Source organism: Gymnoscopelus microlampas (assembly GCF_963454915.1).
Source record: "Gymnoscopelus microlampas genome assembly, chromosome: 10".
In the NCBI taxonomy this organism is placed as follows: Eukaryota; Metazoa; Chordata; class Actinopteri; order Myctophiformes; family Myctophidae; genus Gymnoscopelus; species Gymnoscopelus microlampas.
Window position 1 is genome coordinate 36707272 of NC_139947.1, and position 24387 is coordinate 36731658.

The 24387-nt window shown below is 43.1% G+C and overlaps 2 protein-coding genes across 2 annotated transcripts in view; both read right to left on the minus strand.

Annotated features, from left to right (window-relative positions):
• mfsd5 (major facilitator superfamily domain containing 5) overlaps nt 1-24387 on the minus strand; it is a 173382-nt gene that overhangs the window by 5980 nt on the left and 143015 nt on the right. The window lies entirely within an intron of this gene.
• Nucleotides 543-15853, minus strand: nr1d4a (nuclear receptor subfamily 1, group D, member 4a). The gene is made up of 8 exons (XM_084069393.1): nt 15221-15853; nt 7329-7640; nt 6747-6835; nt 6503-6647; nt 3214-3824; nt 2917-3102; nt 2529-2739; nt 543-2061 (listed from the first exon to the last, which is right to left on the minus strand). Exons 1-8 carry the CDS (start codon nt 15237-15239, stop codon nt 1865-1867), a joined length of 1770 nt encoding a protein of 589 aa, XP_083925519.1. The 5' UTR covers nt 15240-15853; the 3' UTR covers nt 543-1864.

Genomic DNA, 24387 nt, shown 5'->3' on the forward strand with positions numbered 1-24387 from the left:
TCTGGGATCCACTCATGTTTTTTCACACTTGTTCTTGTTTTTTTTATTGTATATTTTGACTGACTGCGTCGGGCAAAAAGAAGGACAAACGAGATGAGTCAGTAGGTACATAATTCCAACTTTATATCATTATATCATTTCTATATGCAGGAAGAAACATTTACAAAATGTACAAGATGTGCTCAATCAATCATAATAATCGACCGTAATCAAATAAGCAAGCAGGGAGAGGATTTGAACAATCAAATAAGATCCCAAACCCGAAAAAAATATCGCTTGTGTTTGTATGACAAACATTGGGGGTAGAGGAAAGAATGCATGTGGAGTGAGTGCTGGTGATTTCAGGGAGTATGCTGGTTATAGTTACATCATCTGACAGCAAGAAGTGTGTCTGAGCTCTGCTCTCTATAGACCATATTCACACGGCGGCCATGTTTCTATGAAGTCAATGAAAGTAGCCACCCTGGGTGGCGGCACTTTCAATGTTAAATTCCAATATGGCCACCGTGTGAATATGGTCTATAGACAGTGGTTCTCAAAGTTTTGGTCCGGGGACCACCAGGGGTCCTCGAGAGAGGGTTCCAGGGTGGTCCCCAGCTTAATTATTGCATGACAGTAAGGAACCAAATGGACCCTTACAGGTCTGTAACTCTGTGAGTGTACAAATTTAAAAAGTTTGACAACCACCGCTCTAATAAGAAGCTCCACTATTTTCCCCATGGCTTTGGCGAAGCCCCCACTTGGTGCAGAAAGATGAATACATTCCTCTAGACTCTGAACTCATCCGTCAGATCCACCATATCAGTTCAATCCTTATGGAGACATTGGATTAACACAATATTTACAGCCACAAAAGAAAACATAAGGACGACAAAACTCAACATGCATGATGTGGAGGTAGTCTCCATCAGTCCTGATGTGGGTCCAGATAGACGACACACTGACACACATTATACATAACAGTTTTGTGAAATAGGATTCATATACTTGCTTACTTGTGAAACCATAGTTTCCTTGAAGATCATCCATTTCATTAACAAATTGATAGAAGATTAAATGGATCCTATTATATAGGGTGACACATTTAATAGTGATTTTATTGCAGTACTAATGCAGATAGTATATCCTTCTTAGTGAAACAGTGATGCACAATGACCTTAAGATGCCAAGCTTTAAGCTTAATTACGTATTATATACAGGATCCCTTTTGTCTTATACACAAAAAGAAACATATTCAGTCATCATTAATGGTCCCTAAGTCGTAACTGTTTGGATCTATGATCTACGATAGCTCTTTTAGATGTGATTTATTAATGATGGCCTGTTTATAACGACTTTAGGAATAAGGAGAACTTAAGTGTTCCAGGCTTTTGGTCTGAAGGAGACTGGAAGTAAAGGTTAACTGTAAGCCTACATATTGATTTATAGTCTCAGTAGAACCTCTAAGAGACACTGAGGTGTGAGTGTGTACATGTACGTGTGTGCGTGCGTGTGTGTGTGCGTGTGTGTGTGCGTGTGTGTGTGCGTGTGTGTGTGCGTGTGTGTGTGTGTGTGTGTGTGTGTGTGTGTGTGTGTGTGTGTGTGTGTGTGTGTGTAAATAGTGAATGAAGATCAATCTCTTGAATGAAAAAAAAGTAATCTCTGCAATCTTTTTTTGTGTTCTTTTGTGTTTTGAAAAACAAATTGCACAATATATTGTTCCTCAATTCTTCGATTTCCAAGTAAGTCCCGCTCTTGGAAGTAATGAGTCGACACTTATATAGCATGTGCATCAAATATGTTTCCATATACGTATATATCTGTGTGTGTGTGTGTGTGTGTGTGTGCGCTCTGCATGTGTGCACTGTCTATGTGAGCGGCCTGTTCAAGGGTCGATGCGGAAGGCCAACAGTTTGTCTGAGTGCATGTTGTTGAGGGTTCGCAGGTCCGGGAGACGCAGGAGGAGCTTGGGGAAGAGGGTGCTGTCGTCCGGGCGACGGCGCGTGATCAGCGAGCGCAGCGCGCGTATCAGACCCTCCTGGAGCTGCTCCACAGCCCGCATGTCGGTGATACCAGAACGGTCTGTAGAATACACACAATGTGGATGTCACTTTAACAGAAAAGAACACTTTTATTGCTCATTAATGCTTTATTTACTACATAGTGAGCAGTCTGTGATGTAAAGACTTCACTCAGACTTGTTTTTACCCGTGATGGAAAGTAACTAAGTACATTTACTCAAGTACTGTATACAGTAAGTCCAATTTTGAGGTAGGCTACTTTTACTTTACTTGAATTTTCCTGTACTGTAGTAAGTAAGTAAGTAAGTAAGTACATTATGTACAGTATGTCTATTTTCTAGGCTACTAGAAAATACATTATTTTCAAAAGATCTTGACAATATTTGAAAGCTTTTGAAAAAACGTAATAGTGGACATTCTGCATACCTACGTATTTCTATATTGTGGTAATTAATTAAGTAAAACATTTTTTTTTTACTTCTTCCACCACTGTGTTTTACTGTCTCTCTCTCTCTCTCTCTCTCTCACCTGCGGAGACCAACACCACAGCCATGAAGAGGGCCATCTCATCAGGCTCCAGCCCCAGTGAACCCAACTTCTCACTGAATTCAAACATGGCGTCCAGCAGGGACCCCATGCCCAGAACCCGTAGGGTGGGCAAAGGGTAGGTTTGGCCATTCAGGAAGGTCACTGTACGCTCCTCAGGATTGAACAGAGTGCAGAATCTCACCATCAGAACCTAAAGAAACAAGAGAAAAAGAAAAAGTTTATTTAAAAAAAGTTTATTATTTATCCTTTTTTTAATTGAAAAATAGCCAATCTACATGCTCGCAATGCGTTGAGAGCTTGTAGATTTTCACTATTAGTCGCACAATGAAGTACTGTTGGGCTTACGTGGTTAATTTGTGGTCATTACCTGAAACGTGCCCGACTTGAGCAGCATAACCTGGTCTTGTTGGCTAAGCTCTTGGAATCCTGGGATGCCTTTGGCGAATTCTACCACCTCCTTGACAGCGGGAGTGAAACACTGCGAGAAGGACTCCCATATCTGCTGACTGGTGCGATCCGCCCCAGACACAGGGCACGCATTGAGAGGACAGGCCTGTGAGAAAGAGAGAGAGAGAGAGAGAAAAAGGAGAATCAGAATTTGTTCGCCAAACAAGATATATAGCAAGACCTTGCTATGTACCACAAAGTCACATCGCGTACTTACCAGCACTTTAGCTCCTTGAGCTAATTTCCAAGGGCAGGAAGAAGGCTGACTTTGGGCAGGGTTCCCCACACTAGCGAAATTGTTATGGTTGGCTGTGGCGCCCCCTTGAGGTGCGGTGCGGTCGCACAGGTTGTGATTCTGACTGGAGGACATCAGGTAGTTATTATAGCGGCTGTTGTTGTCCACCGTTGGGAACGTGAGTTGGTTGTCATTATGGACAACTGGACAGCGAGAGGTAGGAGCAGGAGCAGGGCAAGTCTGGTAAGCCTGGGTGGAGCTGGGTGGGGAGGAGGAGACGTGGTTGTAGCCGGCTTCCTGCGAAAAGCGAGAGGCGGTATTGTTGTTGTTGTTGGTGGAGGTGGTGGTGGTGGGGATGTTCGCCCGTTTGGCTACTCTCTCCTGGCCACCACTAGTGAAGATGTCTTGGTAGGCTCTGGACATAGCTCCGATGGCCTCTTTAGAGTTGCCATCTCCTGGGCTGGGGGGCGTTTCCCTCACTGGGGACGAGTCCATGTCCATGGCGGCCGACTCATTTAGACTGTTCATGTAGCTCTGCATCTCATCCAGAAGCCTCTGCTTCTCCCTCTTGGGAATGCGACCAAAACGCACAGCTAGGAGGAGAACACAAACATAAGCATACATCAATTTCTACTCGCTGATGGTCATTCTGTACAGAAAGTAGGCTACAACCAAATATCATAATATTTGTAATCAAATACCTCAATATCAATAGTATATGACGATAATATCGTATTGTGATGATAATATACTGTATACTGTGCTGTTATGATTTTCAAAAATTGCTAAATTAGCTGATCTACAAGCTCACAACTTGCAACAATGCAACATGTTGTGAGCTTGTAGGCTATTTGTGCTATTTAGGACAACTTTTGGCATTTTTTGTATATAAAGTAATGGTTAAGATTTAAACCAGAAAAAGTCAACACTTATGCCATATCGCAATATTACGTTATCCTAGTCTAATATCACAATATCAATGAATATCAATATATTGCCCCTAGTTGAAGTATAGCACCTATGGTACATATGGGGAAGCTGCTGTACCATAAATCATACAGAGCATGCATGAAAGTAGAGCACGTTTTAAAAAAATAAATAAACATAACCCTGCATAATGCACGAGATAAGACACATAATCCATAAGGCATGAAAATGGTCACGTTTCATTTTAAATATTGACGGATTTTAAAGAGCATCGTGTCAGGAATGTGTGTTGTTGAGATGGATGCTTCCTTCCTTCCCGTGCCCCAAACCCCCATCCCAGAGAAACCATCAGCTGGATAGGCTATTTATAGACTCCCTGCTACCATCGCCTCATCCTCCACTCTCTCTCTCTCTCTGTCCCTCTCTCCTTCTCTAACTCCCTCCCGCCGTTTGTAAGTAGGGCAGTGGGGCAACGTGAGCATGATGTCACTGGCACTGAGATCGAGAAAGGGAGAAGAACAAGAGAGGTGGACTCTGAACGAATAAGAGGGGTCGAGGAGAAAATGAGTGACAGCAAGGTGATGTTGAAGATGATGACACTGTGTGCACGGAACTCGAGGGGGAGATGGAGAGACAGCAGGGTACCGTTAGATGAGAGCCAGAGGCCAATGGGACCAAACTCTTTTTAAAGAGTTCTTAAAGCATAGTGACTCTACCAACAGTGATAACGCAAAGCACACACACAATTAACACGAAGGATTCAACGGCGTAGATTCTATATTATTGATACCCTAGTTAATGAAAACTGAATTTAATTAAGTAATTTAGATCAAAACAAAGACACTACATTGGGTCCAATCAAATTAGATCATTGACGCAGTCTTCGACACGGAAGATATTGTCAGGATCTACCATATATCATATTATATTTTTCTATATTCTAAGATATAAAAAATATATACTTATAGATCTTTCTATATATTATTTACATTAAATATATATGTTAAAAATATAACACCATATCTAGTTGCGAATGCTGACAAACATTTAGTATTAGACAAATCATCCTCATAGTTATCATCTAATAACCAGTAACTTAAACCCCTGGTTAAAACAACCAAAGTATGCCAGCATGCCAACCGACTACAATATTTGCCTGCTTTGCAAACCTAAATTAATCCAGCTGTGTTGTGTGAAATCAGAGTTCACTATTAAATGTGGGCTGCAGGCAGTTGCATGCGGTTTCCTGTTTGTGCAATACTCTGAAACAGAGCAAAAGGGGTTTCTAGGTTGCGGTCCTCGACTCTTTCCAACACCTCCTCTAAGGGGGTCGAGTGTTTGCACCTTGATTAAGCTGTTTTTTTCCCCCACCCTATTTTCTGTGCTCAACTGCTCACCTCTCTGTGCACCAAAAAATGTGCATATGCAGAAATGACACTACGCCTCTTTAGTATTCACTAGCTCAGGCAACGCAAAGCACTGTAGGGTGGAGATAAGTAGAAACCGTACTGAGAGGAAGAACACAGGCAAACTACACCAAGTAGGTCATGATGTATGAGTATGCTATACGCCCAATTCTACGATGTTTTTCTAGGTCAGCCCAGCTATTTTCTTAATCCGCAATGATAGGTGATCAATCAATGTTCAACAATCAAGGCTAAAAGTAGGTGATGTAAGCGTCATGCTCGACAAAGCCGGTGACAGCAGAAGGCAGTTTTTTTTGCATCCCTAGCTTAATTGTTACCGAATCTCTCATTAATTGCGGAAAGATGTTATAAGGGCATACACAAGGTAATCAAGTTGCCCCTGTTCCAATTTCCTAAAATAATTCCTGTGTTTGCTGCAGTTTTCTGGATGACAGATAGCTTCAGGGACTTCAGGGCTCCTATTCTCATAAATCACGGTCTGACAGGGAGATCTAGAGGGGGGGGGGGGGGATCAGGGAACATGGTGGGCACACGGAGAGGGAGGTGCTGTTTGAAACGGGAGTGAAAAGACAAGCGAACAAGAGGATGTTGCAAAGGGCAGGCCAAAGACACTTTGAAACTTAAAGAATGATTCAAGGCTAGGTGGTAATCTCCTGTCCCAATGTTACAACGTGCGGGGAGGGCAAAGGAAGTTGCAGCACCACCAATGGAGCAAGAGAATGAGCTACTGCCATGATGACCTCAAAAGATTGTATGCATCGCGTTCCTCGCGCAGACCTACATATCGGCGCAGTGGTACCTCACTCTGGCCGGCTACCCATTTCCCCACTGGTTTTGCTAATCAGATCACTGTGGCACGCTGACTGGATGGCGTTAAGAGTCTCTCATTACGATGAAAATGTGTCAGGATGTCTCACCATCTCTTGACATGCCGACGGAGAGGCATTTCTTGAAGCGGCAGTGCTGGCACCGGTTCCGGTTCATGCGCATAATCAGACAGTTCTCATTCTTCACGCACATTTTGTAGTTGATGTTCTGCTGGATGCTACGGCGGAAAAAGCCCTGGAACGGCCAAAGAATATTAAAAAATCAATTGCTGCAAAGTCAAACCATCACATTGCCAATTCACTCAAAGTGCATAAAGCAAATAGGTTAGCTTACCTTGCATCCCTCACAGGCATGCACTCCATAGTGGAAACCAGACGCAATATCCCCGCACACCTTGCAGAGCAGAACCATCCCACCTGTCTCTGAGGAAGGGGCAAAGAGACAAACAGCCAGTCAGATGAGCCACTGAGAGAAAACAATAACGACAACCCTAGCGTCCTTATTCTTGGGGGTGAGCATTCGGCCAAAATAGCAGATCTACAGGTTGCATTATAAGCTTGTAGATCTGCTATTTTCAGCGAAGATATATATACTGTATATTTTGGATCTTTGTTTAACAAGGCAATTCACAGGGCAAAAAAATCTGCATTCAGTTTAAAAACTAATAAAATTCCATCTAAAATTTCAAACAAGTAATGTAAACAACAAAATCATATTATAAATTGCATTAACATTTTTTTTTTAAATAAATAAACCAAAAGAAGCAAGGGGTCATTTAGGCCAAGTATTTAGTGTAGATGGGAAAAAAAGGAGGGCGCCTAGTATAGACCCCTGAGGGATGCCGGTCAACTACATACAGTATATAGGGTTTAAGTGGTTGAGTGGTCATACAGGAAGGCCTTGGAGGACACTCACTGGTGAATGTTCCTGAGAACCCGCATGGCCTCTTTCCTGCGATGGGATGTGCATAGGTGTGCTGAGGAGTGGCAGCTGCTGCTGTCGAGGGGCCACTGAACGCCTCTGGGAACTGGAACACCAACTTGGAGGACGATGAAACGCATCTCTGTTCCGTCCTCTGTTTCAATGCTCCGATCTCTGTGAAGGTGACTTCCTCCGGAGACGAGGGCTGGGAGTGGGAAGAAGGTGACTGGGTCTGGTACCCGCTAGACGGGCTGCCTGGACTAGGGCTGGAACTGCCCGAGGAACCTGCATATAGGATCACCCCTCCTGCAGTCAAGAGAGAGGGATAGAGGCCTTTAGTTGACTAGTTACCGTGTTAGTTGAGCAGTTATCTTGACAGAAAGGTCAGGGTCGGGGAGTTCAAGTTGATTACGTAAATGAAGCATCATGGCTATATGCAGAACACAGGAGTAATACGCCCCAGCTGTAATCAGCTGTCAGACAGCTGATTGAATTAGCGTTCTCTAATCAACCACACACTTCTACACGCCAGTCACAGGCCGAGTTCTCACACTTGATCTCTGCCAATGGCTGCTGGCAAAGCATTGCCTCTACTGCCCCAGTCTCCATCTTTCAAGTTCAGAGTCTTGCATGACTCAAAGCTTAAACTGAATTCAAGGCCTTGCTTTGGGCCCGCTCTTGTCCATCCATGGGAGGGTCAATGGGGACCTGCATCAAGCTCCCTGAGCTTAGCATGCTACTTGGCTATTTCAGGGAGTATGAGCAGAGCACCATCAGCACCAGCTCCAATTGTTGCAATAAATTGTTACATCTATGATGTGAGTATTCCTGGCTGACTGAACCATTGTAACAATGTCATTCATGTACATTGTTAAGCATGTTGGATACACAAGCTCTTTTCAGAGGAATTGGAATAAGCATACGATGTATATAATACTGTATATTCCCTTTGTCGCCTTATACAACTTTAAGCGACTTTTTTATGCCTTATGCATACTATATTAAAATTGCATTTGTTTAGAACTGCAATGCAAATCAACAAAAAAAATGCATTATTTAGGCCTATCCATTGTGGATGTAAATAGATAACTTGGTCAAGTGAATATAATTAACTAGGTCAGCATGACCTAAATCATGTATGTGTTGAACGTGAGGTGATGTAACAACGTGCACAACTTACGTGCAACGCCTAAACAACTCTGCAACAACAATTTGCATTTGCATCATCGTTGTGAAGAGGTGCGCTCAGGCGGACAGAGATCGTGGCGCTAAAAATATACATACTGACACTGTGTACAGCCTGCTGCTGGTAGCACAAGCAACAGGACGTGCAAGAGCAGCACCACCCAACCAACCGTTCACTTTACGCTATAGCAGCCTTCTCCGTGCAAATGTAGTAGGCTAGGCAATTTTGTACGAGCCCTCTTCTGGGAAAAAATGGCTTTCCCTTTTTCTTTTCTTTTCTTTTCTTTTCTTTTTCTTTGGGGGGGGGGGGGGGGGGGATCTCGAAGATTCCTTTCCCTCGCATCCTCCTCTCGCATCTCTAGCTATGATCTCTAGCCATGCGTTGTAGATGAGCCGAGGCACGTCACGTGTCCTCCGCTCCAATAATAGTCCCTCTCCCTTGGCACCGTGCTGCACACAACACCTGACCAGAGCCTCACATGGACTCCTGACACGGTTTTACTGCCCGAAACAAATCCGCACTCTCGTGTGCAGGAATATACAATTACCACAATCAGTAGCCTGCCCTACTGTAGTCTATACAGCCTATTAAAGCCTACTACTACTATACTGTAGGTTACAGTAGCGGTTTAGCCTCAATCGCTGCTGTTCATGGCCACTAGCAACCATAGAAAGTGAGTCACTTTTTGCCAAGGGAATGTCCTACTGTTACTGTAGCTGATGGATTTCACTTTTAGGATAATACACTGATAACATAGCCTACATGGGAAAGATCATAAGAAGCAATTTGAAGGCAAATTTAATTGCATAAATAATAAATATTCTGAACACAGTGCTGTGCTCATCTGGACACACAGATGCTTACTGTATGCATTACAGCATATATATATATATATATATATATATATATATATATATATATATATATATATATATATATATATATATATATATATATATATATATATATATATATATATATATATATATATATATATATATAGGACTATATATATATATACTATATATATATATATATATATATATATATATATATATATATATATATATATATATATATATATATATACACATCTTCACAACAGTCAACTATAACTCAACATTATAATAACGTTGTAATGTAAATAGTAAAATCCTCTGTGTTAATTTACCTCAGAGAGTACTAATATGCACCCTTGCAGGTCCATTTGGTTATACTCTGAATTATGGATAATTTAACACAGATTTACTGTGTATGGAAAATATGGATAAATACATCAGGCCTATCATTGTTTTACTGTGTGTTGCTCTTTGCTGCACAAGGTATTATTTTGTCTGGCTCAAGTGCTTTGATAATCCCTTAGCTTGCACGTGTCAGTGGATTTGTTGACCCACACCAGAGCCACAGACAGTCCCAACAGACGCAGCGCAGGTATTAAGCCTCACCTCTACCTGAGCTTTAACAGACGTGACCCCACCCTTCTCCACATAAACACATTGCATGTCCACCTGTCCTGAAGACTCACATGTGAGTGTTTATGAATGGTCCCGCATGGTGCCACATCACGCTTTCAATTAACAATCCGTTTTTACAATCTGCTCAAGAGAAACTCATTGACTGTCAAGATACACAATCACCACATGCATGCCAAGCCTTTCCTGCAGGCTGCACTGTAGCGATCAGCTCCCCTGCGGTTGTTCTGGGACACGGGGCTTAATGAAACGGCCCCTTCTTCTCAGAGCATATTTCGGCCTTGGGGGAGATCGGCATTGTGAGATTGGGGTTAAAGGGGAATTGCTCTTTGCAGTTTACTGCTCTTGCACACTCGACGGGAGGTCCTGTGCACAGAGTGATGCACTCTCTTGGGCTATACTGTATACGTGCAAGCTTCAGTTCAGGTCAGTGCATGCTGTACATCATTAATCGAGGAATCAGCAGGTCCCCCACAGCCGACCGTGAGCTTAGCCTACCCGTGCAAGCACTAATCTAGTGGCTATAGGGGCAGGCAGAGAAAAACGTGAGTAGTGAGCACCTCACGGGCACAACAATCTCCCCTCCCCTCCTACTCTCCTCACTCTATCCTTCCCTTTGCTTGTTTGACTATTAGTCCATGCCTGGTGAAGAATGCCATGCACAATCAATGAAAAGCTTGTAACTTGTGTAACAAGTTTGTTTATTCGTGCGTTGTATAGAGGGGGGTGTATATGGAAAATAAGGACTGCAAGGATGGCACAGTTATCAGTGTTCTGCTATTTGGTACTCAAATAATAGCCTCAATGTGGGCTGCTTCTATACATGAGCTGTGTGCGCCTACTGTTTCAGAGTCTGATACAGACTTCATTAACCCAAGCTAGTAAGTAGGTCAACAGCAACATGATAGAATGGTATTCATGTACCCAAGCCTCTCTCCGAATGGATGCTGCATCACTGACACTGGCACTTGCAATTAATGTGGAAATGCATGCATCAACATAAATAGACACTAATAATAAACATATCAAAATATGATATTTTGAATGGAACGATAACAATGCACTAGTGACACACATCAACACATGTTCTCTTCAGGATTCAATAAAAGCCATTTGAGGATTACACCATGTCATCAACTACAGTGTTGTAGCCTCTGCCTGTTAATCCATGTATCAATTTCAGCATCATCTGGAGCAGGAGTCAGGAGATGACAGGGCCATGGATGCTTAGCAGTAGAATCACGTTCCAGGCTGTAACACAACCTATAGCGGACGTGGATACCCTGGACCTTCTTGACAGATGTTTGCAATGCTCAAATTGAGCAGTGTGCGGAAAGTAGCCTAACTAAGTACATTTACTCAAGTACTGTATTTACCTTTTAATTACAATTCTGAGGTATTTTTTTACTTTACTGGAGTATTTCTGATTTTCAATACTTTTACTTCTACTCCACAACATCTCAGAGGCAAATATTATACTTTTACTAATACTTTAGTTACTATAGTTACTTTGTAGATTTTGATTATTATTACAAAACATACATTTACCACATCAGCCCTATATTTAAACTTTGGTTATTTGAAAACAGCCGATCTTCAAGCTCACAACGCCTTGCGGTGCAACGCGTTCTGAGCTTGTAGATCTGCTATTTTCAAAAGATTTTTATACATTTTGAAAACTTGTGAAATGGGACTTTCTGCATAATGAGTAGCTACTTTCTACTTTTGGTACATTAACTACATTTTGATATTACCAATACTTTTGTAATTTTACTCAAGTAAATTTTGAATTCCGTACTTTACCTGTAACAGAGTATTTCTACATTGCAGTATTGATACTTTTACTTGAGTAAAACAAATTGAGTACTTTTTCCACCACTGGATGACAGGGCCATGGAATGCTTAACAGTAGAGTCACGTTCCAGGCTGAAACACAACCTATAGCGGACGTGGATGCTCTTGACAGATGTTTGCGGTGTTCAAATTGAGCACTGGTGGAAAGTAACTAAGTACATCTACTCAAGTACTGTACTTAACAATTCTGAGGTACTTTTACTTCACTGGAGCATTTCCAAATATTAATACTTTTACTCCACTACATCTCAGAGGCAAATATTGTAAAAAGAAAGAAAAAAAAGGGGGGAAAAAGAAAAAGGAAATTGCTTTCGGTATGTATAGAAGCTACAAGAAAGGCGCATCATGAGGCAGGGAAACGTGACAAGAGAGAAGAAAGTTAATGCATGGAATCGTTGACCCACTGACCAACCTCCCCCTTTCTTTCCATCACCGCGGGCGGCATCAACACAGAAGTGTCCGGGGGAGGAGGAGGTAGGGGGGGGGGGGGGGCTGGGAATCACGCGTCGCACGCGGCTCTGCGAGGGAATCCACGTGAGGACGCTTTGATGGTAGGCTACATTCACATACACACCAGGGTTGCCATGTCTTCTTATTATAAAGCGACTTTGGGCTTGTTTGTTTGTAATTGTATTGTTTTGTAAACATTGGTAGTTGCGGGTTGCGTTTTTTGTGTGTGTGGGGGGGGGGGGGGGGGGTGATTCTAAAGTGTAGGTTACTTGCTTATTTAGGCTTGCTTCCAAATGTTTTAATTGTTATTTAAACCAGTGGTTCTCAAATATTTTCTTGGAAAAGTTTTGTGCCAGGGAGCATTTGTGTTGTTAGAATGTTTCAAACATATTCCAAATATTCCACATTGTATTGCAAGAGTTTTTGAAAATAGCAGATCTACAAGCTCACAAGTTGTGCAGGTTGTAGATTGGCCATTTTCAAATAGCCGATGCATAATAGCTTTCATTTAAAGTGCTCAGTTAGATGCTTCTTTTGGGCTTGTTTTCCTAGACCTGGTTGCTTATTTATCTCACAAAACCTGGCAACACTGGGTGCTGCGCTCTATCCAGTGCAGCCACAACTTCCAAGTTCCAACTAAACTAAAAGCTCGCCGTCAGGGGCTTAACATTAAAGAGACATAAAGTGCTGCTCTATTTAGTGGATGTGCGCGTTTTTTTTTCGCTTTTTTTTTTCTTCTCCTTTGTCTTTTTTGATTTTCTTTTTTGGGGGGGTGGGGGGTATCTATAATATTGCAATATTTCTGGGAATCACGCACCACCAGGCACCAGCACCCTATTATCATTCGTTTCCATTTAAGTGACATGTTGTGTATGTAGCCTACTGACAGGACTGGAATGTTGCTGCACAGGGATCAAAATTATTGGGTTTATGTTTGCGCGCAAGCAAATATGCCATGTCTTATTGGCCCTTGTTTTATTTTGTCACATGTTCACCTACGACAAAACGAACTCAGTGAACTCCTGTTCTGGGAACCTAAATGTCTATTTTGCGCGTTTACACGTGACAGGGTTGTTAACGAGGGCTACCCCATCCCCAAATATGATCAAGATAAAAAAAGATATCTTAGTATCAACCACCAAAGTGAAAGTGTAGCATATCATGTAGTATGTTGGCTACTCTGTAGGTGTCCAAAAACCCTATATGTGGAACGAAATGCAATCTTGTCTTTTTACCCCATGTACCATTATGACGTCCCTCCTTTAACATGCTGTAATGGTTTCACACAGTCCCATGCATCAAGTTGTAGCAGCCTGTACACAGTACGGATGAGGGGAGGGGAGGTCGGTCAACGGGTTCAGTGCTCTGTAGCCCTGCCTTCTGTGTCCTCACAGAACATGTATGAACTGTATGTTGGAACGTGCATAGCATATATAGGGTATACGCCTCAATGCATTCTCTCACCTGTTTTGAAACGTGACCACCCTATTGTAAATGAGTCACTACTAGTCAATTAACAATGGAAATGGACACAGGCCATGTGTACCCTCCTATAACCCTGTTTATTATCTTATTATACCAATACCATTATCTCTGGTGTCACTGAGATAATGGCCATTACCTACTACACCTTCAACACCAGCGTTTCCTTGCCCCCCCCCCCCCCACACACACACACACACACACACACACACACGCACACATCCAGTGGTGAGGTAAGGTTAGTAAAGTAACTAAGTACATTTACTCAAGTACTGCACTTAAGTACAATTTTGAGGTATTTTTTACTTTCTTCAGTATTTCCAAGTTTCAATCATTTTACTTCTACTCCACTACATCTCAGAGGCACATATTGTACTTTTACTCCACTACAATTATTTGACAGCTTTACTAGTTACTTTGCTGATACATCAGCAATCTTGTAGATCGGCTATTTTCAAAAGATTTGCATACATTTTGAACTTGTGAAACGGGACATTCTGCACAATGACTACTTTTGGTACTTTAAGTATATTTTGATGCCAACATACTTTTGTACTTTTACTCAAGTAGGCCTACATTTTGAATACCGGAATTTTACTTGTATCAGAGTATTTCTACATTGCAGTATTGATAGTTTTACTTAAGTATTTAAAAAAAAAACTACTACCCCTCTACCACTGCACATACTCTACCACTGCACACACTAATAAAGTTGAGTGCATAAAGTTGACTGACAGCCTGTGACTACATTGACAGTTACTGTAGCTCCACGTGAGTTTGTCTTCTTGGAAGGAAAACAGAAAGTATACTGTATACCACCACAGCCCACAACCCATGCGGGGCAAACAACTTGAGCGTATCAGACTTGACAGTTTTAATAAAAATCCGTAATTCATGCATGCTGAATAAAGTCAAAGATGCTGATCAAGTTCACTTTTAACCACGTGGATGCTTATGCATTTTAAATCAAAAATATAGGTCAATAGGCTACGCATTGGGCGGTGCAAAAAAAAAAGGCTATAAACTTAACTATCAGAATAGTTGACATCAAAGCTGTATAAAACAATCTGTAGCCTACAAGGTAAAACGTCTCTGATACGATCTTGCACGGACATAATTGCCACTTGCCAGTGTTAAGCAGGCAATGCAGTTAAGCGCACATCATGTAGAGATCAATGCAAAACTGCATGCACAAATCTAAATAAAAGAATAATACACTCTAGTATTCTAGCATTATCAAATGCGTTAGTGGTCCTATAGCTATACTATGATGACAAACTGGCAAGACATAATTAACCCTGCCTGCCTGTTAATTGTTTGCAACATCAAAGAAAATAACATCTTGAGTCAAATCATCTAATAATAATAATGTGTCAATGTCACGATTAGCGTTCAAATTAGCTGACACTGTCGCTATAATATGATAATGATGTTTTTCTTACCTCCAGGACTGTTATCCATCTCTATTGGTGATGCTGATATATCTGTAGTCTTGATTATATCGAAAGGACTGCAGTGAAAGTCTTAAGGAGAGCAGGTGGGAAACTCAAGAAGACCCACACCTGCCAGGTCCATAGAGCGCGCAAGTGGTAGCAATAATGTCAATGTGTCCAGCGACGAGCGTGAAGTTTCCTTATAAACTATAGCTTCTGCAGGCTGATGTATTAGGCTATACTGTGCTCACTGATACACTGAAGAGGTGCGCGGTACAACTGAAGAGCTTCTCCCAGTAAAGATACCTTGACGCGTTCTCTGCGCTCTGGATCGTGCGTCAATCCTCCTGGTCTCAAGTGCGTGTGATATCGCGCGACCGATTCTCATCAACTAAAAAAAAAAAAGAATCTAGAGTCATCATCAGCTGGATCGGATGTCCGTTAATGGAGTGAGTTGACACACCCAGCTACTGATACAAACGCACGCGCACACACACACACACACGCATGCACCAATCACGTTTGCAGGTGAGTCAGAGGAAATGTGACCGTTATGTTGTCCCCTCAACTTCTGTCTGTGTGGGATTTTGCTCGCTCTGTGAAACCTGCGATATCCGTTCTCTCTCTCTCTCTCTCTCTCTCTCTCTCTCTCTCTCTCTCTCTCTCTCTCTCTCTCTCCTTTACACTACTTTGTGCATTTCCATTGGCGGGGATCTAGTGCTGAGGGGAGTTTGATGCGCTTATTCGACCGCGGTGGTATGCGTTTAGCAAAGCCACGTTATTACATGTGCACTCTGCATGTGCCGGGCGGGGAAAGCTCTGCCCTACTGACACACATTTTATGCAAAACACTGTGCGTGTGTTAAGGAGGGGATGGAGAGATTGTGCAGCACATGGACAATAGGCGTGGCTCACCGTGACTTTGGTCTATAACCAAGAAGTGCCTATAAAGTTTTAAGTTGCTGGTAAACACACACTGACCCAAAATGCCAAACATCACAGACAGGATAGGAGCTAAAAGGATAATCTAACATAATTTGTAGAGCAATTCAGGGACTTATCTACCATCAAAAGTTTAAAAGCTAGTTAATTGATCTTATTGATGTGCAAGGAGATGGTTTTCTTCTGTAACAACCAGGCTACAACACAGACCAGTCTGGGGCTACTTCAAGGATCAGCCTTCAAATGTATTACAATAAAAATAAAGAAATACATAAACTAATAATAAAAAAATAAAATACATCTGCTCATTTCAGTCCTATGGCACAGTAACAGTCAACACAAAAGTTACACTATTATCTCCAAGTCTAAAACACAAGCATACAACTTACTACCCCATTATCTTGTAGAAAGCTCCCCCTCGTGGCAGAATTTGGTAATAAACAAGTAGGGGAGAAAGCATAGGAAGAAAGCCATTTTCAAATTAACAACAAATAAGTGTAAGTATGTAATAAGTTATAACAAATGCAAATTGTGAGATGCCTTAACAGGCCGTTGAAGCCTGGTTGCCTGGTGGAATACTGTAATGGTTTCACAAAGTCCCATGCATCAAGTTGTAGCAGCCTGTATACTGTATGGACCAGGGGAGGGTCAACGGGTTCGGTGCTCTGTAGCCCTGCCTTCTGTGTCCTCACAGAACATGTATGAACTGTATGTTGGAACGTGCATAGCATATAGGGTTAGGACGGAAGGACGGAGTCTGCTGGTCCACGCCTTGAGGCTGTGTTATTTGCATTGCTGCTACAAAAGCTACAACAGCTACAAAAACGTTGAGCTGGTTTCAACTTCAGATACAAAGTGTAGTTTTGTATCTTTGTATATTTTGTATCTGCCAGTGTGAACACAGCATTGCCGCTTGCTAGGTGGTAACAGCTGAAAAAGTCCATGGTTGGGGAGGCTTGGGGTCTTTGATAACCCTGCAGACTTTACTGACACTGTTGTATTATATCCTGGGTAGAGCGAAGCTCAGTGGAGGGTAGCTGTCTGTACTACCCTCAGTCACACTTTGCGGAAGAAAGCAGTGCAGTTCCCATGCCATGCAGTGATGCAACCAATTATCAGGATGCTCTCTGTGTTGCCCCCAGCTTTAGATCATTGTTAATGAAGGCAGAAGAACTTGAAGCTGCTGATTGTCTTACAACAGACCCATTGATGGCGATAGGGTCCAGCTTCCCTCCTTAGTCTACAATCAGCTCCTAGCACTTGTCAACACTGAGAGAGAGAGGTTGTTCTCTTGGCACCACTGAGTCAGGTTGTAGCTGTGCGAGGCCAAGCTGTCATGAGATTAATGTTAATGGTGAGGTACGTACTGCACTACTACATGCATGTAATGCTGCCTTCAGATCCGGGAACGTGGGGGCCTACCCGCACTGCCCTACAGAGCACATTGAGCACATGTTGAGTGCCTTCTTCAACCGGTTTGAGATCAACCCCACGCACAATAACCAGCTGGGGTCAGCACCACCTGATGGACCAAATGGACATTAACATCTTCTGATGCATGTGTGTGCGGTGAACCACAAACCATGGACCACATCATGAGCTGTAGCTACGCTCCACCATGTACTGGAGTGGATGACCTGGCCGAACCAAATGCCGCTGCACTAGCCTGCGCCAACCACTGGAAAGACGTGATATAGAAGATGGCCGGACATGAAGAAGAAGAAGCACCACCTGAGGAGACGAACAGCACCAACACTAACCAGCTAGTGGCAGCACCACCTGAGGAGGCCAGCCCACAACCCATCTCGGAGGCCGACGTACTCACAGCCATCAAGTGTGTGAACACCCGTAAGGCAGATCCATCCCCTATTATCTCCCTTTTTGGCGTTCTCCCTTTTTGGCGTTCTCCCTGAGACCATTTCTCTGCCCAAATATCAATCAGACTTTGTTGCTTTTGTGACTTTGTTAGCGAGACGTCTTATTTTGACCCATTGGAAGAAAACATATTCACCCTCCCATTCCCGCTGGATTTGTGATATACTATACTTTTTAAAATTAGAAAAAATTAAATACACATTGCGTGGCTCTATCTCAAAATTCGATAAGGCATGGCAGCCTTTTCTATCGCACGTTGATAATCTTGCACTCGATCCCCCAACGGAACCTGAATGAGTCTGTAACCTGCATATATGGAAGTATCCAATCTGATATATGATGAACCTTTGGTGTGTGCCTGCTTATCACCTCACTGACATGTACAATTGCTTTCAATGACCTGTGCCTAACTCGATGTAGAGTTTATAGATCATGGACTGTTTTCTATATACATACATGTTTTCACGTCTGAAGAATTTTGGAGTGGGCCCTTCCATCCCCACGGTTCTTCTATAACAGCTCCATTGAAAGTGTCCTGTCAGGCTGGTTTGGGAACTACAAACTGCTTTCCGTTAACAGAAAAACCTACAGCGGGTGGTGTGGACCAGTGGTTCTCAAACCTTTTCATGTCAAGGACCCCCAAATTGACACTTATTAGCCCGCGGACCCCCATTTGAAAAGATATGCCAGGGACCCCCATAAGAGAAGATTTTTTACGGCTCTGGCAGTGATTCTCAACCATTTTAATTTCAAGGACCTCCAGTTTGACATGCATTAGGCTACTAGCCTACGGACCCCCATTTAATGGCATTTCTATTTCTTGGACCCCAATTTATATTGTAAAATCAATGTTAATTTATCTCTGAGAGTGTACAAATGGAACCAAATGGACCCTAACGGGTCCATTTGGTTCCATTTGTACACTCTCAGAGTTACAGACCCATAAGGGTCCATTTGGTTCCTAAATCTATCATTTAGCTGGGGACCCCCTGGAACTCCCTCAAGGACCCCTGGGGGTCCCCGGACCCCACTTTTAGAACCAATGGTGTGGACGGCTCAGTTTCTACCCGGCTACCATCAGACTGTTGAATAAGGCCACATACCATCGCCTCTCACCAGGCTGGCCTGCCACTGGAATACCTTTCCCTCATGTCAGTCTAGTCTCCTTATGCTGGATTACCTTCCCTCATGTACGTTCATATACTTCCTTAAAACGATGGAACATCTTGGTGCTTGGAGAGTCTGGAGAGGACGTGTTGAATGATGGACTGTAGCTTATACAAACAGCATTCTCACATAAGAATTCCTCTTCTCCAGAGGGGTGAGGGTGGTGTGTAGTAGCCTGGTAAACCCTCCCTCCGGAAATCTCATTTCCATTTGAAATGAGATTTCCGGAGGGAGGGTTTACCAGGCTAGGTGTGTAGTGTTGTTGTGGCTATGGTGTCGTCTGTGGATTTGTATTGCTGGTGAGCAAATTGGTGACTCGCTACAGTTTAGCTTGTTAACATGCTTCTCAATGCTTCTCAATGCTTCTGTGTGTGTGTGTGTGTGTGTGTGTGTGTGTGTGTGTGTGTGTGTGTGTGTGTGTGTGTGTGTGTGTGTGTGTGTGTGTGTGTGTGTGTGTGTGTGTGTGTGTGTGTGTGTGTGTGTGTGTGTGTGTGCCTCAGCGTTTGGTGGAAGATATTATGGCCGTGGGATATAACTGTCAACTTATTGTCCTCCCTCCCTGTGTTTGGGAGTCTGGGCCACGTTCACAAACTTGTGCTCCGTGGCCTGTAATTGGGAGGATTGCAAAAGACAAATGCAAAAAAGTTGGCCAAATACTGTTCTGTCTCAGCTATCATAGGCAGTCTGTCTGGGAAGACGATGTTTCAAATATCCTTGAGTAGCTGGGGGGGGGGGGGGGGGGGACCTATGAGGCACGCACGGAAACCCTATGGACGAGCCCCAAAAGTTAGTGTGGGAAACAAAACATTTACCTCTCAGCCACATAAGTGCAAATATCACTGGATCTTGATGACACAAGTGAAAAAACATTAATATTGAATGATAAAAGTGTCCTTTCAAACTGCATGAGTCCTATGTGTGTGTGTGTGTGTGTGTGTGTGTGTGTGTGTGTGTGTGTGTGTGTGTGTGTGTGTGTGTGTGTGTGTGTGTGTGTGTGTGTGTGTGTGTGCGAGTGATGTGTGTCATGTGTGTCATGTGTGTCATGGACAGATTATGGACATGGCCAATGGGGCCAGTGCCCAGGGGGCCAGGGCCTTTCATAACGGGGGCCTGTGGATGCCACAAAGCCCATCGACAATTTACTTAGATGTATGTGCATGAAATATATATTTAAATATAGGTTAAGTGTTGAATTTCCTGCACTATCTGTACCGGGTAGACCTCTAGATCTACTGCACATACAAACAGAGCTGCTACCTTAATCACATTTTAAATCTTTTTTTTTTTTTTTTAAACGTTTTGTTTATTCGTTTTTGTTATTTTACATACTCATAGGTAGTACAGACAATTACTGAAGCAAATAAGCAAATAAACAGAGTATCTCCAAACAGTGAGAGTAAGATATAAACAACATCCAAACAAAACAAAACAAAAAACAGACAACACTCACAAAGAAAATAATAACAGACAACAAAACAAATACACAACGTAAAATCTCCAAAAACATGTATGTATATAGAAAACAGTCCATGATCTATAAACGCTACATCGAGTTAGGCACAGGTCATTGAAAGCAATTGTACATGTCAGTGAGGTGATAAACAGGCACACACCAAGGGTTCATCATATATCAGATTGGATACAATCACATTTTAAATCTGAGGCTTTTTTGTATACTATTTAAATAGTTTTCAGAAAAAAATGCTGCTAATTGTCCCAAAAGTGACTGCAGAGGATTGCTGCTATTTGTTTCAAAAGCCCAAAAGTTGTACCCCCTCCAACTGTCTATACTTTCCCCATTTTCTCGTGCTGTTTTTATCATATTATATCATACTGTGTGTGTGTGTGTGTGTGTGTGTGTGTGTGTGTGTGTGTGTGTGTGTGTGTGTGTGTGTGTGTGTGTGTGTGTGTGTGTGTGTGTGTGTGTGTGTGTGTGTGTGTGTGTGGCCTTTTCAAAACCTGCACACTGTAATAACACCACTATGTACCCATTTCCTTGTGTATTTACTTAAAGGTTTGTTTTTAAGATGTAGTCGCGGCAGTGGCTCAGGGGTAGAGTGGCCGGGTAGAGTGAAAACCACAAGGATCCCAGTTCGATCCTGAGCTGGGGTCCTCCCCCAGAGTTAGTGTCGAAGTGTACTTGAGCAAGACACTGAACCCCTAATTGCTCCCGATGAGCAGGTTGGTGCCTTGCATGGTTTCCTCCGCCATCGGTGTATGAATGTGTGTGTGAATGGGTGAATGTAATGCACAATCTATGTAAAGCGTTTTGGATAAAAGCGCTATATAAATTTACCATTTATGTATCCTTTATCCAAGGTGAGGTTCAATCCCATATAATTTCATGAGTAGGGAGTAGGGATTGTGTTACAATTGTCCTTAAATATAGCACTGTCTTGGGCTGAGCATGGTCACCATTAGTAGCTCAGCATTGCCATTTCAGCTCGGATATAGGACAGGTGGGCACTAGGGACATCTGGGCACCTCGATGGAAAATTGGCTATTTTGTCCAAAATGTTAAAAAATAAAATATTTGAAAAATGGTGAATGTAAAGTAAGCCTACACATGATGTGAACATACACGGTAGATCATTATCAGACTTTAATTTTATTCTTCACCTTCTTGTTTATGTTTATGCCCCAAAATGACTGGGTATACAGGTTTTGAAGCAATTTGTAGCAATTGTAGAAATATTAGACCTTAATTGTCAAATGTCAACAAGTATGTTCTAATCATGTATATGTGACGGTGGCCAGGTTGTCACATGTAACTTGCCACTTCTTTTTAGAATGCTGACACTCTTTACTTTGTCTCAATAATAAATAAATAACAATACACATTAAACTCACAACAATAAAATATCAGTTGCACGGTAAAGTGCGGGGTGCGTAATTACTGTGAGAATAATACTGTTTGTTAGGTACTGCAAGACTACGCCACCTTTTTATTTAAGAGGTAGGGTCCTCTGTAACACTCTTTCTTAGGCTATTCACAGGTTCGAGTTTACCCAGGTAAGTACAATACTTTTAAATGAGAACAACACTTCAACACATATCCCTTGGAGAAAGCTGGACGGAAACAGGTTTGTATAAAAAGGTAATCTATTTTATTAAGCTAATACAGTGGCGTCTATAAGCCATAAAATATTGAAAAGCATAAACAAAATATAACACTAATTCTAAAACCTCAACCTCCTAATGCGCCCACTAACTAACTAAAATACAGGAATACAGACAATCACCAAACACTAAAAACAGACAGGGCTTGTGCAAACTATAGCAAATAAATAATGAATTTAGCGTTAAAGTGCCAACTATTACTGAAGCAGTAAAGTGCCAAGTGCCAATTCAATTGCTATATGTCATATACTCATCACGGTTCAATGCAAAAGGTGGGAATGTCCTTATATGGGGTTTAACTGGAGCGGGGGTTTAGGCCAGGAATCACTGTCTCTTCTTGTCTTCGTGCGTATTGCCTGCAATCATAGAAACTAGAACCAGTTCATCTGTTCAGGTATATTTCACATATGAGGTTTAGGACCGTGGGTTTATAAAGGTAACGTTGCATAGAAGGACACTTACTCGCCCGCCAGACTGTACGTCTGGCTTTGAGGGTGTGAAGCGCGCAACGTTATCGCCACTGGACCTCTCCTCCGTTCCTTGGTTCGTCTGTCTGTCCTCCCCGTCTCTGCTGCTACTGCGCCGTCTGCTCACCGTCCGCTGCTGGTGGCTTGGTACGTGCCGCGATCACTGTATTCCCCACCTCTGCTCCGTGGTATGTCTGCTCCTCCTGTGCACAACCGTCCCCTCTGGCTGTCACTTCCACACTGCCCTGTATGCCTGTCTCTCTGCTGTCCAAGTGGCTCGCGCTCACTTTTGAATAAGGTGGGCCACACCCTACTCCGCCCTCATTCGCTCTGCCACCAGCGTGACCTGGGGACATTGGCCGTCCGCTGTCACAAGGCCAATGTCACACAGCCTATAGGGGAGTCCAATGTCAAGTGGCTCGGGGACCGGGGGGAAATACATTGTCAACCATAAAACATGCAGTGCAGAAATATAGTTAAGAGAATGATGTTTTTAAGTGCGTAATACAGGTTTTTCATCATCAATAAAAAATGTTACAATTTGGTTTCACCCCCCTGCTTTGACCCTGTCACATCCCCCCCCACTTTTCCGTTGCCAGTCCCTGCAACTGTCCCTAATCATGTCCATACCTCTGGGGTGGCTGGCCTATATTTGCTCTTCCCGAGCGCCGTGGCTCATCTGGTGCTCTCGGGACTGAGAGAAACCCATAATACTGCGGCATTGTTGCTTCTACCTGCTCGGGCTGCACTACAGCTGGGGGGTCCTCGTGGGGCGACCTGGGGGCTACACACACTTTCAACGCATTTCTATGTATGGTCTTTTCTCGCCCCCCCTTCTCGGGTCTGACTCGGTACACCAACCCCGTAGCTCCCACCTGTTCCATCACTGCGTAAGGCTCGGGGTCCCACCACGTACTCAATTTCCCCTGGCCATCTCTCTTCCTATTTCGAATCCACACTCTCTCTCCTGGTAATAGGGGTGTAATACCGGCCCTACGGTCATAAACCTGCTTTCCCCTCTTGGCCGTTTCTCCCATCCTCTCCCCTGCGGTCCTATAAGCTGTCGCCATTCTCTGTTGGTGGTCCTGTACCCAGCCACCCACTCCCATGCGCTCTTGCGCTGACTGCACTCCTAACTGGACATCTATAGGGCGCCTCAAATGTCGGCCAAACATTAAGTAGGCGGGGGCATAACCCGTAGCACTATGGATCGTGTTGTTATAAGCATGAACTAACTCGGGTAAGTGCTCATTCCATCTTCCTTGTTTATCAGTGTCTAGTGATCGCAACATGTTCAGTAATGTCTGATTAAATCGTTCCACTCCACCGTTCCCAGCCGGGTGGTACGGAGTGGTGCGACTTTTTGCAATACCATAAGTCTGACATAAATGGTGCATTAACTCGGACTCGAAGTTGGGGCCTCGATCTGAGTGGAACCGGGCCGGACAGCCGAACGGCTGGATAATATGCGTCCATAACGCACGGACAGTGGTGTGCGCAGTCTGGTCTCGGGTGGCAATAGCCCAACTATAACGGGTGAATAAGTCAGTAGCTACCAGAATGTTTTGCCACGCATCAGCAGGCCTACCTAATGTGAGGAAATCA